This window comes from Hibiscus syriacus, unplaced genomic scaffold, assembly GCF_006381635.1.
Source record: "Hibiscus syriacus cultivar Baekdansim isolate YM2019G1 unplaced genomic scaffold, ASM638163v2 tig00110893_pilon, whole genome shotgun sequence".
In the NCBI taxonomy this organism is placed as follows: domain Eukaryota; kingdom Viridiplantae; phylum Streptophyta; class Magnoliopsida; order Malvales; family Malvaceae; genus Hibiscus; species Hibiscus syriacus.
In genome coordinates, this window is record NW_024062901.1 from 5,684,428 (window position 1) to 5,698,215 (window position 13,788).

The following is a 13,788-nucleotide window of genomic DNA, read 5'->3' on the forward strand; positions in this document are numbered from 1 at the left end:
AAGCAATGAGTGTTGGTACAAGTGGATAGAATTCAAGAATTTGTGTTTGTAAAATCAAGTTTGAATCCTACGATCATCACTCTTGGTGAGCAATCTGTAAATTCCTATATAAATATTAATTAAGTTTTAATTATACCCTGGATTGAGAAAGTATGACCTAATTTTTTTATAACAAAAAAAAATAGACAAAACGTGCACAACAAACTATTAAGTAGCATAAGGAAATATGTATTAGAAGAAACGTGCGCCACAAACTATTGAGTAGCTTAAGGAACAAGGAAGAGCTCAAGCATAACATTTTCTCAAGCAAGTAGATATTTTAAGTCTATATTACATCTCCACCCCACGCTCCAAATATCAATAAAGGTAGAGACTAAAAACAACAACAACATCATCTTATTTCCCTTAAACACAGATTATGGACAGCAATGTATTTGTCTTGCTTGCCATCGTCAGCTAGTATCACTGAGTTCCCTTCCCTTGGTATCGTAGGGGAAGAACTGGATACAGACTATCGAAACAACTATAGCGACCAAAAACAGAGCTATAGCTGCAGTTTGATGGCACGAATTCACCAATCCGACTGCAACAAGAGGGCATACCATACCACCGATTCTTCCTATCGCACTCGCAACTCCGGCCCCTGTTGTTCGCACCGAGGTCGGATATAGCTACATGAAAAAACAACAGCTTTAGCTGTGCGGAAAAAAAATTTGGAAAATTCGGGTGTGTTGCCGAAATGGCTTACCTCAGGGGAATATATAGAAGCGACGGTGAAGGTTCCCATTGCGTTCATGCGAGCTCCAAATAATAATAAAGTAGTTAAAACAGAAGGCTGATGGGTTAGTAGTGGGAGAAGGAATATAAACGCCAGGCCGAACATAATTGCCATGGACTGTTTACGGCCAACCCTATCAACCAATATAGCTGACAAGAAAAGCCCGGGAAGCTCTGCGACACGGACAAGGGTCAGATTTTATTTCGAGAAAGAGAGCGTAAAGAAGCAAATGAGGATGAGACGTAATACCTGCCATACTAGTGATGAATGCATTTTCGTAGAGGTCGCTACCCTGGAGATTTCTAGTGCTATGAAGAGATTGGAAACATCCACTTTGATTGCTACTTAGCTTTGAAGTGAGCAGTATGATGCCATAGTACGAAAACGAGTCTCCAAAGAATAATATCCAGAGGAGCATCGTTGTTTTAATTAATTTCGATGAGAAAAGCATAAAAAACGATGAGAAGCCTGATATTGGTTTCTTGCTGTTTTCATCCAGTGAGGGAAGTAACGGACTCGTCTCGTTTGATGGAGACGGGTCAGACTCTTCATCCTTGTCTCCTGAGCTACCGGATATTAGGACACCGGGAGGAAGCTTCGTTTGGTTCACTGAAGCTACCTTCTCCAGAATTTGAAGTGCATCACTTGTTCTACCTTTCATGCATAGGTACCTCGGAGACTCGGGTGCAACACTAAACAAAAGAAGCAGAGCAAAAGATGGCACAGATGAAAACGCAAGTACCCACCTCCAGTCTAATCTGGGCATGACAATCTGCAATAGAAAGGACATGAAATCATTACGACACTCGAAATATAATTTCTTCTCGTTGCGTGAAAACGAAATCCACACGTTTTCGAATGTCCATTGCTCCTTGGAACTTAAACTAAAAATGGTGAAGTTTGAGCAGCTAGCCAGCTACACTTAAATTCAATATTCAAGAAAATCTTCAATTATCAGATAAATTTCATGTTCCAACTTAAATTTTGAGCGGCTAGCCAGCATTAACAACACTTAAGTTCAACCAATATCCAAGAAATTTCCGATTCTCATATATGTTTCTATGTTGATAGAGCTGATAGAGCATCAAAAAGTAGTGCACCAAGTTACAAAGAGGAGAGAAATTTACCAAATTAATCATAGTGATGGTGCCTCTTACTTTCAGTTAAGAAGCCCTTGTCTGCAAAATCTAGAGAGATGACAAGGTAAAGACTAAAATATGTAATCTTTGCCAAGACAAAACCCTTTTTAATGACAAAGAACTTATTTCATGATGACAAGAGAATCCATTTTAATAACTCATTTTCCTCGGACATCCTCTTTCTTGATAACAAATTCATCTAGTTAACATCTTAGGCCAATATTGTCATGCGGGGATGGATCGTGGGGGTGCGGTCGAACCCTTGGAAATTTCAAATTCCTATATAGTTTAAGGTATTTTCTTTGTAAGTTCGCACCCTAAACGTGAAATCCCATGTCTGTCCCTTTAATGTCATGTCCCTTTTATAAAATTAAAAATGGATCCAAATCTTTAAGTACATGGAAAACAGGGAATGGTAAAGGATGTCCTTAAATGGGGGTATAGGAAATATACATACCCATGCGAGAGTAGCCTCAAAGATGGACCCAAATGTCCAGAAAGTTGAAAACACAACCATCCACATGCCTCTATTGGAAGAAGGAACAAACTCTAGGAACCAGGATAAGAACACAGATGAACCACCGAGGCCAAACCCAACCAAACCCCGTAGAACAACAAGTGATAAATAGTTTGGAGAGAAGGTGCTCAAGAATCCAGCTCCAAATGTTACCATGGATATAAAAAGAAAGCCTTTCCTGGGAGAACCAAAATTAAAACAAACAGTTAAAGCATATTGAACCCCAAAATCAAAAGTAAATCTTTTTATAAAATTTTAAGAACCAACTTATAAAATTTAGAGGCGAAAACATATTAAAGAAACAAAATTCAAAAAAATATCTAAATTTTATGATGATTGAATTGGCGTCCGTTGTATAGTGATGTCGGTGCAGTGGAAACTATAATTATACACTGTCACTGCCATGACTGTAATAACATCTGTTATGTCCGCAATCATGGTAGACCAATTCAAACAAAAACGCAGCCGCAACTTCAATTTAAATCCGAAGAAGAGACTAGTAAAGAAAGAAACGGAAGTGATGAGCAAACCTCCTGCCGTAATTATCGGACAAAATGCCCCAAGTATAAGCTCCGATAAGCATCCCCGCAAAGACGATGGTGCTCAACAGGCTCTCCTGAGAGGAGGAAAGATGCCACTCCGACTTAACGGCTTGTCCAATAAAGGAGAGAATCATAATCTCCATGGCTTCAGCAAACCACCCTAGCCCAGCGTATCCGAGCACAAACGCTTGGAATCTCCCAAACCCCACAGTTTCGAGGGCTTCATCCAAAGTATATAAACCAGCCGTTTCATAAGCCATCTAAAAACAAACAAAATCAAGTCATTATAACAATCACACATACACCCAATCGAAGAAGAAGAAGAAGAAGAAGAAAGAGGGTTAGAAGGTCTAACTTGTCCGACGAATTGTTGTTTGCCAGTTCTGATTGATTGAAAATAAGCCTAAAATATCAAACCTCTTCTTCTTCTTCCTGTTTGGGACGAAGATACACGCCACCACTACTATTCTTCTCTTCTACTCAAATATCAGGGGCTATTTATTAATGCATATTTTCTCTGTAGGCAACGTTGGAAAATGCAAAAAAGATAAAATAAATAATTAGGTTAGAGGATAGGTGACGGCTCACTCGCGAAACTTTGTCGCCACTGGCGCGTGGGAAACATTCGGCAATCACCAACCAAAGAAAACGTTTTAAAATTGTTTGCCCATTGCTGCGTGTTGCCCGTCCGGTGGATTGGACTAATTAGAGGTCCTGAATGAGTTATAGTTTTTTGGATGCTTATCAAGTCCTTATCATTTCTCATTTTCTTTTTCTAAGTACTAATTCCACCACACATCCCCAAATTAAGCTCTTTATTTTATAGTCTAAATTACGCGTTTAATATATAAACTATCAGTTTTTGTTCGTTTAAGTATCTAAATTTTTAATTTTTTAAAATTATACCTAACGTTTAGTTTTTGTTTCATTTTAGTACTCGTCATTAAAAACTTAACACGTCTACCTAAACTATCAGATTTAGTCAATTTTAGTACCTAAACTTTTCATTTAAAAAAAACTTAACGTTAAATTTTGAACAAGTGTCTCAAATGAAACAAAAACTAAAATTTAGGTATGATTTTGAAAAAAATGAAAGTTTAGGCACGAAAACGAGTCAAAACTGATAGTTTATGTACTAAATACATAATTTACCCTATTTTATATTATTCTTTTAGACTTTTGAATGTTTCAATTTTGTTATTAATCTATGATTAATTCTAAATTGATCCTTATATTTTTAAATACTCCAATTTAATCCTCATAATGTCTTTGGTTTTGAATCAATCCTTAAACTTTTGAACAATTCAATTTTATCCCCAACTATAGTATGTGTTAATCATGCTCTTTGTTAATAATATCATTAAAAAATATTAATCGTCCTACAAAAACTTTGAGAATTACGTAATAATATGATGTGATGTAAACGATAACTAATGTTGTATCGCATCCTCCAAAATCATTATATAGAATGAAATTAAAAGATTTTTTGTATGCTCAATTTCTGTATAATTCTTTCTACTTTCAAACTTAAAGTGGCTATTTTTTAAAAACTCAAAATTAATTATCGTTTATGTCATATCATATTATTATATATTACTCATAGGCCGAGACAAAGTTATGTGTAAGATTGGAGGGAACTTCCCATTTTCTATTGTTAGTTGTACCTTGCTCCTCTTGAATTAGAATCCTGGCTCTGTCTATGCTCATAAGTGTTTACATAGTAGTTAATAATTTTTATAAAAAATTTATTAATAATGAATATGATTAGCATATATCGATAGTTTAAAGATAAAATTGGAATGATTAAAAGTTTAGGGGCTAATTTAGAATAATAGGCATAGTTTGAGGATAAAATTGAAGTATTCAAAAGTTTAGAAATGGATTTACAAATAAAAATCATAGTTTATGGATGAAACTAAAATATCCGAAAGTTAGAGTTCTGATTTAAAATGAGACTAGTTGTTTAGGGACGTAAGATGCATTTAACTATTTGTTTTTTAAGGTTATCAAGTCACTTTCCTACCAACAAAAGTTTTGACTTTTCTTTTCTCCACAAAAGTATACATTATTATTATATTTTAAATATTTAAATTATAATAATAATATCTTGAAATTATAATAATAACATTTTTGAAATTATCAAAAGTAAAGCATATAACGTGATAACTTTGTTTTCTTAATCTTTATAAAAAGAGTAAAGTAATAAATGCCTCCTCAACTATGAGATACTATTTTATTAAGTCATTCAACTATTAAAAGTTAAAAAATGATCCACTGACTATAGAGTGTTACTTTGTTAGTCTCTTGACTATTAAAAATTATAAAACAGTCATCCGACTATTCATCATGTTCCAAGTTCGTCTTTTTTTGTTAAAAAATTATAGGTATTCTAAACTGAAAGTTAACATTCTAACAATGATAGGATAAAATCTGATCACAGAATCTCAAACGACTATCATATCTCAATCATTATGCCAGCGTCTAATTTAGACAACCGCCAAATTTTTAGTATAAAAGGATGACTTTGAAACATAATGAATAGTTGGATTATCATTTTATAATTTTTAATAGTGGAGGGACTTAATAAAGTAATATCCTATAGTCGGAGACCATTTGTGTACTTTACCCTTATAAAAATGGTACTACAAATTCAAATTTAAGTTTTGACGTTCATTATTAAACGATTGAAAGTCTGTAAAACAAATATTATTACTTGAAAGTTGTAAACTCCTTAAATTAATAAAAATTGAAATTAATATTCAAAAAATATTTCCTACAACACTTTTTATACTAAAAAATATGAATTAATAAATCAAAATTTTCTACTATTTTTAAAACAATAATGAATTGGTATTAACAAAATAATAATAAAAAAAGCTATTGAGTCAACTAAAGACCCAACAACCAGAAATTACCTGGCAAATGCCCATTCATTGATACAAACCTCATTTATTGACAATTAATTAAAAGTTTAAAAAGACCGCAATACTCTGCGTACAAAGGAGCTTTCATTGCGTTAAAGAATACGAAAATAATATTATTAATTCCTAATAATAAATATCATTATTTTATATATTTAAATTAGTATATTATTCTAGTATTATTTTTCAAAAAAATATTAATCATTAAAATATTTAGATTAGTAAACTGGGTTGGAAGGATCGTCGTTGCATTTGTAATATTCTATCCGAATTAGTTGATTAATATAATATATTAAATATCGATGATTATAAAAAACCAAATCTTATTATTTTTAATAAAAAATACTTTTTTCATAAATTATTTTTAGAAAATAGTTAAACAAACACATCCTAATTTTTAATTCTCTCCAAAATTATTAGTTTTTTATTAAACCGGGATAAATACAATGTAATATCTGTTTAAAAATAAAATTTTAATAGTTCTCAAAAAAATAATAATAATTTATTTATCACAGGAATCACTTAGTTCGTGAAAAAAAATATATTAGTTTATAAATACGGCTAAAGTCTCGAAGCTATTTGCGTCTAGTTGGCAATTAATGGTTAAGCACAGAAAAAACTGAAAGGGTCAGAATGAACGGGTGGTGAACTCGGCATTTAGGAAAGTAGCTCTCTCATCGTTTATCTTGATTTTAGGAATGATTTCACCTGACCACAATTTAATCTAATTTTTTAAGATCAAATCTTAAATAAAAATATTTATAAAATATTTTTTTATTTAAAAAATAGATAACTAATTGAAAGAAATTTAAATATAAAGGATTATTATTATAATTATCTATAAATATATAACATAAATTTATATTATTTTTTGTGTCGGATATTTTCACTTTAAACCTGAACATGACCCAAACATATTTTCTAAAAAAACCCAACTTAATCCAAGCTCGATTGTTTTTAAAAAATTGACCTGATTAGGTCAGACCCTATCAGGTTTGGTCATGTGTCCATCCCTATTCATCACAATGATCATTGGCAGGGAGTACACAATACTTTATGTTATGGAAACTTGATATTATAAAATTTCAAGGGGTGAACTTGAAGTTATAAAATTCTAGAGGGACGAAAATAGATTTTTAATAGAAAAAATATATAAAAAACCTAAAATATATAGTAATTTTAAATTTTTAGAGGATAACCATCCCCATCCGCTCTTGCCTATATCCATCTCTGATCATTGATGACCAAGGATGGATCGAGAAAGGATAAGTGAAAGCAATCATCCCTTAAAATTTTAAATTTGTATACATTTTAGATAAATTTTATATTTTTCATTAAAAACTTATTTTTATAAATTCGTTTCCTTAAAATTTTACAAGTTTATCACCTGTCATAATAAAATCTGCATGGTGTAATACACATTCTCAAACAAAAGCAATCAGACCAAAGAAATGGTGATATTTTATTATTAAATATATGGGGTGGGAATAGTATAGGGATTGGAGGGTTAAATTATGCCAAGTGGAAGACATGGTCAATTTGTGTGGGGATCAACACATGAGAGGCCAACTTGTGTGGAGAAAACATGAGAGGCGGCTTCTCACCCAATTATGCAGCCGAGAGAGGACATCAAGGGATGATAATGTAATTCGAAATCAATTGATTTTGATCCGACCCAATTTGATAAGGTTGAATATTTTTAAAAAAATTAAGATTCGAGTCGGGTTGAAATTTTTAAGTGAGTGAAGTCAGATTAGGTTTGGGTGAAAGATGAAAAAATTCCGATCCAACTTGAAGATAATAATGTAATCTCTTTAAAAAAAACTATTATTTTTTAATTAAACTCAAATTTTATAGTAGGTCGGGTTAGATTTATACTCTAAATATTCGAGTCAAAACGAAATCTAGTGGAGGATATATATTTTTTAGGTCTAGTCAGATCAGGTGCAGGATATATAATTTTTTAATCAAGTCAAATTCGGACAGAGAATACATATTTTTTCATATCAAGTATGATTGACCAAAAACCCGACCCAAGCCACTAACATCCCTACATCAAGCAGCTGCTTTCCAAGATATTCCCATGCAAGATTTAGATTTAGCCTCTTTGTGCCAAGGAAAATTATATACAATTATACCCTTGTTGATAATAACCTTTGGCTTACGATAATTATTCCGACTTCAAGGAGAAAGAGTTCTCGAAAAGAAGACCTCATTAATCTAGCGCATGGGTCATATAGAGACCCTTTAATACAAATGTTAGGCTAAAGATCATGATTTCCTACTCATTGGTTGACAGGTTGATTGACAGGTTGATTGGATATGACCAACCGACAATAGATTTAGTTTTGACGGATAACGTAAAGATCTGTTAGAAATCATGTCAATAGAAGATAATTGGCTGAAGGATACGAAACACCGAGAAATTGACCTTGGATAATATGGTTCATGGAGGGGATCTTTCAAAGACCTCTTATTTCGAAAGTTTTTTTCGTTGTAATTGTTTGTGGAAGAGATCCGGAGGAGGTACAACAATCCTTTACGGAAATGACAGAACAACTCAAAGCACTTCTCTCTGTTTTCTTCATGGAATCCTCACTGGGGGTTGTAGTTTATCCGATACTACCCATGCAAACATAAGATGAAGTATACAAATAAGCTCGGTTAACTGCCCTGATGCATTAAGAATACAGATATACTACAAAAAGGATACGCAACAAGCATTCTCGGTTCAACAAATATGCTACACGGTTTGTATTTTGCTCGATATTTCTTTCGCTTTTACACCTGCTTTTTCCTGCCGTAAAAAGAATATAATTTGAAATGTGTAAGTCTATCATAAGCATCCAGTCATGGTAATGAAAATGAAAAGTAAACTTAACACAGTGAAACAACTATATTTTCAGCACAAGAGGGTTGGAATTGTTTTTTCCATCGAGTGGATCTTTAACTGAACTAAAAAACTTCCCGAAAACAAGACGAAATACATAAACCACAGATCAGATTCAAACTTTTGTACATTACCCCAGAAAAAATATGTGGATACAACAAAACATGCCTGGAGATTTATACATAGAGTATAAGGTAACTGAAGCAACTCTGAAAGTATAAATGCTCCCTTGACATGGCATAATTTGGTAAAAACTGGGAATCTAATAAGACATCTTTTAAACATAAATAATCTGCTTAGCTATACAGGGTTCAGCTGTGAAGCCCCTTCCCAATATACAATATTATCCAGGTTATCATTAAAAACCATAAGAATATTGAAATATCTTATTTTAATCAGTGTTGTCACAGGTGCTAGGTGCACTCAAGACGCTAAGACTTCCATATAGCCCAAGGCACAAGGCAAAAAAAAAATGACCTAACTTTCATAATCTCTTGAATAGTGTATCTTGCAATAAAATTTAGGGTTAGTTCCATGTTTTTCCCGATAAAAAGGCTAGTTCCATTGTATTATCTTATCTCAGTTTTTACCTATTTATTATTCATTTAGAAATCAGCATTGGGTCCAGGTGTCAAAAATTTGAGCTTCTGCCTAATTACACAGTTTTCAAACCTGCAAAGCGACCAACAGATGGGAAAAATCTTCCTAGTTTTTCCATGAATTTGAAAGGTCATTGAAGGGTTATATGCTCCTACTCCTGTTCGTGTATGCATCAAACATGGATGTTGGAAAAGGTACTTCAAGAAAAATAAAGAGTTGGGACAACGGGTATTACAACCTTACTAGATACAAATAAGTTTATCAACTGATTGGGTGACATGTGCAAGTAACCTTGATAATGAGAAAGTTCATCACTTCTAAAATGTTTCAAAACCAGAGGTATCTTGCTGCTGTGCCAAAATCATCAGTAGATCATCAAACGACAATTGATTAGATGAAATTTTGTCCGATTTACAGAATCCGACAGATAGTGACAACAAGCTCCTCATTGTTATGGACTATGTTACTATGAAAGTATGTATTTGACTCGAGTATGCTCAGTTTTTTTCTCAGATTTTACATACATTTGGAGGGTCATACCTTCTATATATGTGTGTCAAACATAGGAGCCAGTTTTGGAAAAATCAAGAGTAGGGTAAACAGGTTGCGAATAAACTTTATGAAATAGTTGACGTGACGTTAAACTGAAGTGGTTAAGAACTTCAGCAAAAGGTGATACATCTTGGGGTTAGCTCAAGATAACCTTCCAGGTGATGATTGGAAAGGGGAATTTGAGACTTTGGTTCAAGTGTTGAGTAGGGGCGAGCATTCGATTGAGTCGAGATTTTTTATTTATTTATTCGAGTTAACGAGTCGTATTTTACAACTTGAACTTAACTTTTTTCGAGTCGAGTTTAAGAAATTTAGTCGAATTATTCGAGTTTCTATGCTAATTTTATTATAATTATTTATAGTATTATGGTAAGAATCAGTTATAGTTTTTCAACTTTCTCTAACCATATAAAATATATATATTTCATATTCTTTTCACATTATAATGTTATTTAATATATCAAATACAATCTAAAATTATAAAAATATATTCACAATATTATATTTTAAAGAAAGTATTTTGAGGGCAAAACATTGATGAGAGTATAAAGGAGTCAAGGAATTGATGGGAAGAAAGAATTTACAAACCATTGCAATCAAAAGACCAAATTGAGTAAAATGCAAAGAATTTACAAACCATTGCAATCAAAAGACCAAATTGAGTAAAATGCAAAGAATTTACAAACCATTGCAATCAAAAGACCAAATTGAGTAAAATGCAAAGTTAAGCGACTAAATAAAAAATAGAGTACATTTTTAATAAAAAAAAGAATTGAAATTACATAGGTATTCTATGGTGGTATATGAGCATGAGGTTCAAATTTGGTAAAAAAAAGGGACTTAAAATAAAGAATAATTGAAGAAATAAGGAAATTATGAAAAATTGAAGGGCTAAATTGAAAAATAGAAAACTTGTTATCAAAAAGAAAAATTGAAAGTACATATGTATTCTACGATAGTTTAGGAACATGTAGTTCAAATTTGGTAAAAAATAGACTTACAGTGAAGGAAGAATTGAAGGAATAATGAAATCAGAGACTAAATCGTAAAATTATAAAAAATACTTGGTCAAATTTTCAATTTTTCAAGTAACTCAAAATTTTCAAATTTCAATTTGACTCGAACTTGAAAACCAAATTGATAATTCAAGTTAATTCAAATAACTCAACTCGAATAACTCGAAATTGAAAAAAATCGATTTTTCGAGTCGAGTTTTGCTCACCCCTGATGTCAAGTAAAAATTGAATTGAAAATAGAATACAGTCGGAACATAAGAATCCTACAGGCGCAAGATACTTAGCACTATGAAGTACGAATTCAACTCAAAGAAGAAAAAATCAGAATGGGTGTTTTACTTTGTCCAACGGCATGGATTTAAAAGAGGATGAATCCTTAAGTTTTGATTAAAGGATAAGTAATTAAAGCGTCAAGTTTATTGTATAATCTACGACATTCACAGAAAATCATGCACCAATGCTAGCCTTCATAAAGTAATTCCAACAACCGCATGACTTTAACTACTGCATAATGGAAGTCTCCCTTACAAGTTAAATAAAAACTATAAGGGGTTCCTGATGAATGTTATTAAATCTTAACTCCATAAATAAACTGACTAGATTTTATAATGTATACTGCATTTGCAGAGTATCATAATGTGTCTAAAAACTTTCATTTGACCAATATTCTAGTGTTTCAAAACTAAGCACTAACGACTACAACCATAGAGCTGAGAAATCAAGTTTTATTCTTTAGATTAAAGACTGACGGAATTAGATCTATGACCCCAAAAGTTAGGTATTCAGAACAACTTGGAAATTTTTAAATGTATAAGATGCGCTTTTGACATCAGTACTTCCATATAGAACAATGTACCCATTTTCAACACTTCCACTCCATATAAAATCAGTTCCTATGAAACACCTAAAGATGCCAAAGGTTTATTCATCTCCGAAATCAGTGGTGGATCCACGTTTGGTTTAGGGTGGGCAAGTTGCCCACCTGAAATCTGAATTTCTTTAGGTTAGTTATCCATTTCACTGATTGTGCCCACACTGAGATTTTATTTGTGCCCCCAACATGCAAAAATTTTGTGTTTATAGCATATATGTGATCACCCTAAAAAATATTTCTGAATCCGCCGCCACTATCAGAAATGCTAAAAGCTACGGGCAATCTCATTCATATGATATAATCCAGGAGAGGATTCGAATCAGGACACCATGCGCCCTTAACTAAGATAAAAGAAACAACTTTAGACTATATTTATAGATACCAAGAGAATCGAAGCATAAAAGAGTCCAAATTTTTAGTGTCCCTTGTTTACCAAAAAATAAATAAAGAAGTAATTGTTTATAACCAACTTCACGAGTAACTTCACCAATACTTTGTTTTCACCAAATCTAGACATGATACCAAACTAAATGAGCTAATAGTACTAGTGTTCTGAAAGTTAAATTTTCCCTTGGAAGGGCACCATTTAAAGCAATTTATTTACACTTACCAATCCCTTGTTCTCATAATAATCGTCCAGTACCCATTGATACTTGGACTGATTTAAGCCAAACCAGCGAGCTAAATGGTCATCCAAGCTTGAATGAGCTGAAAAACATCAACAAGAACAGATACTAATACTAATGCCTTTTCTGTATATTATCAACAAAATCAAGAAGTACGGAAATAATAAAATTGAAGCAATTCGCCATGCCAATGGAAAACCTAGATAGATAAAAACCCATTTCATTTTTGGAAAACTCTAGCATTATGAATAACCCAACAAATGCAGAAAATAAAAGGTGGAGAGGAAAAGCAGATACCATTTTGGACCTTAAACGCAGCATTTTAAAAAACCCAGAATGGATCCATCAGAATCGGAGGAAAGGAAAGACTCGTGAAATTGTTGGGGCGGCGGCTGGACCGGAGGAGGCGCCACGGCCTTGTTGGGAGAGTGAAAAAGCGGTGGGTCAGTAGGGGTAGGGGTAGAAGGTGGGGTAACGAAGACAGTGTAGGGACCGATCTTGCCGATCGTGGGCGGGGGAGTAGAAGGGTCTCTGTTGATCGGCATTTTAAAATTAAGGAAGATGGAGAAAAATGAGTGCTGAGAGTGAGATCAGGCAATTGTTGGATAGAGAGAGAGAGATAAAAGATATGGAAGAAGGGGACAACTGAGAGAAACAGTGTTAACACTTAGCAGCTCCAGTGGTGAAGGTAGAGATTTTGATTTCTTTTACCGATAAACTATATATTTTAGTAACTAAACTATTAATTTCAGTTTATTTTAGTATCTAAATTTGTATAATTTTTTAAAATCATATTTAATATTTATTTTAGTATATCGTCGTTAAAAACTTAAAATATTTAGTACAACAATTATCAGTTTTTACCTGTTTCAGTACTTAAACTTTTTTTATTATTAAAAATTTCATGTTAAATTTTGAATGAGAGTATTAAAATGAACAAAAACTAAAGCTTTTAATGATGAATACTAAAATGAAACAAAAACTAAATTTTATGTATGATTTTAAAAAATTAAAAGTTTAACTACTAAAACCGCCTAACACTAATAGTTTAGGTATTAAAATAATAATTTATCACTTTTTACTTAAGGTTTAAATACACCATTATCTCCTAAAATATATCATTTAAACCGAATTACCCTTAAAGTATTTTTCTAAATATTTTACCTCTAAAATTTAAATCATTATCATGTTTACCCCAATCAATTAACAATGTTATAAAAAATATTGATCAATCAAATCATGCTAAATCACCTTTAATTTTTTTAATTTTTTAATCTAAATAAATGAATTATAAAATAAATATATGGGTAATAATTTAAATTTTATGGGACAA

General features: G+C 32.3%; 1 protein-coding gene and 1 pseudogene across 1 annotated transcript; both read right to left on the reverse strand.

Annotated features, from left to right (window-relative positions):
- Positions 1-285: 285 nt before the first annotated feature.
- Positions 286-3,462, reverse strand: LOC120145229 (organic cation/carnitine transporter 7-like). The gene is made up of 6 exons (XM_039159120.1): positions 3,332-3,462; positions 2,965-3,236; positions 2,375-2,612; positions 1,028-1,550; positions 749-951; positions 286-671 (listed from the first exon to the last, which is right to left on the reverse strand). Exons 2-6 carry the CDS (start codon positions 3,234-3,236, stop codon positions 453-455), a joined length of 1,455 nt encoding a protein of 484 aa, XP_039015051.1. The 5' UTR covers positions 3,332-3,462; the 3' UTR covers positions 286-452.
- A 4,959-nt stretch (positions 3,463-8,421) lies between these two features.
- LOC120145284 lies at positions 8,422-13,128 on the reverse strand (annotated as a pseudogene).
- Between the last annotated feature and the right edge of the window lie 660 nt (positions 13,129-13,788).

Bases quoted from the DNA above. Each gene is read 5' to 3' on its own strand.
- LOC120145229 (XM_039159120.1), bottom strand. From the start codon at position 3,236: ATGGCTTATGAAACGGCTGGTTTATATACTTTGGATGAAGCCCTCGAA. The intron at 1,551-2,374 runs GTATGTATATTT...TTTCTATTGCAG, and splicing joins TTGAGGCTACTCTCGCATGG to ATTGTCATGCCCAGATTAGA. The intron at 952-1,027 runs GTATTACGTCTC...TCCGTGTCGCAG, and splicing joins ATTCATCACTAGTATGGCAG to AGCTTCCCGGGCTTTTCTTG.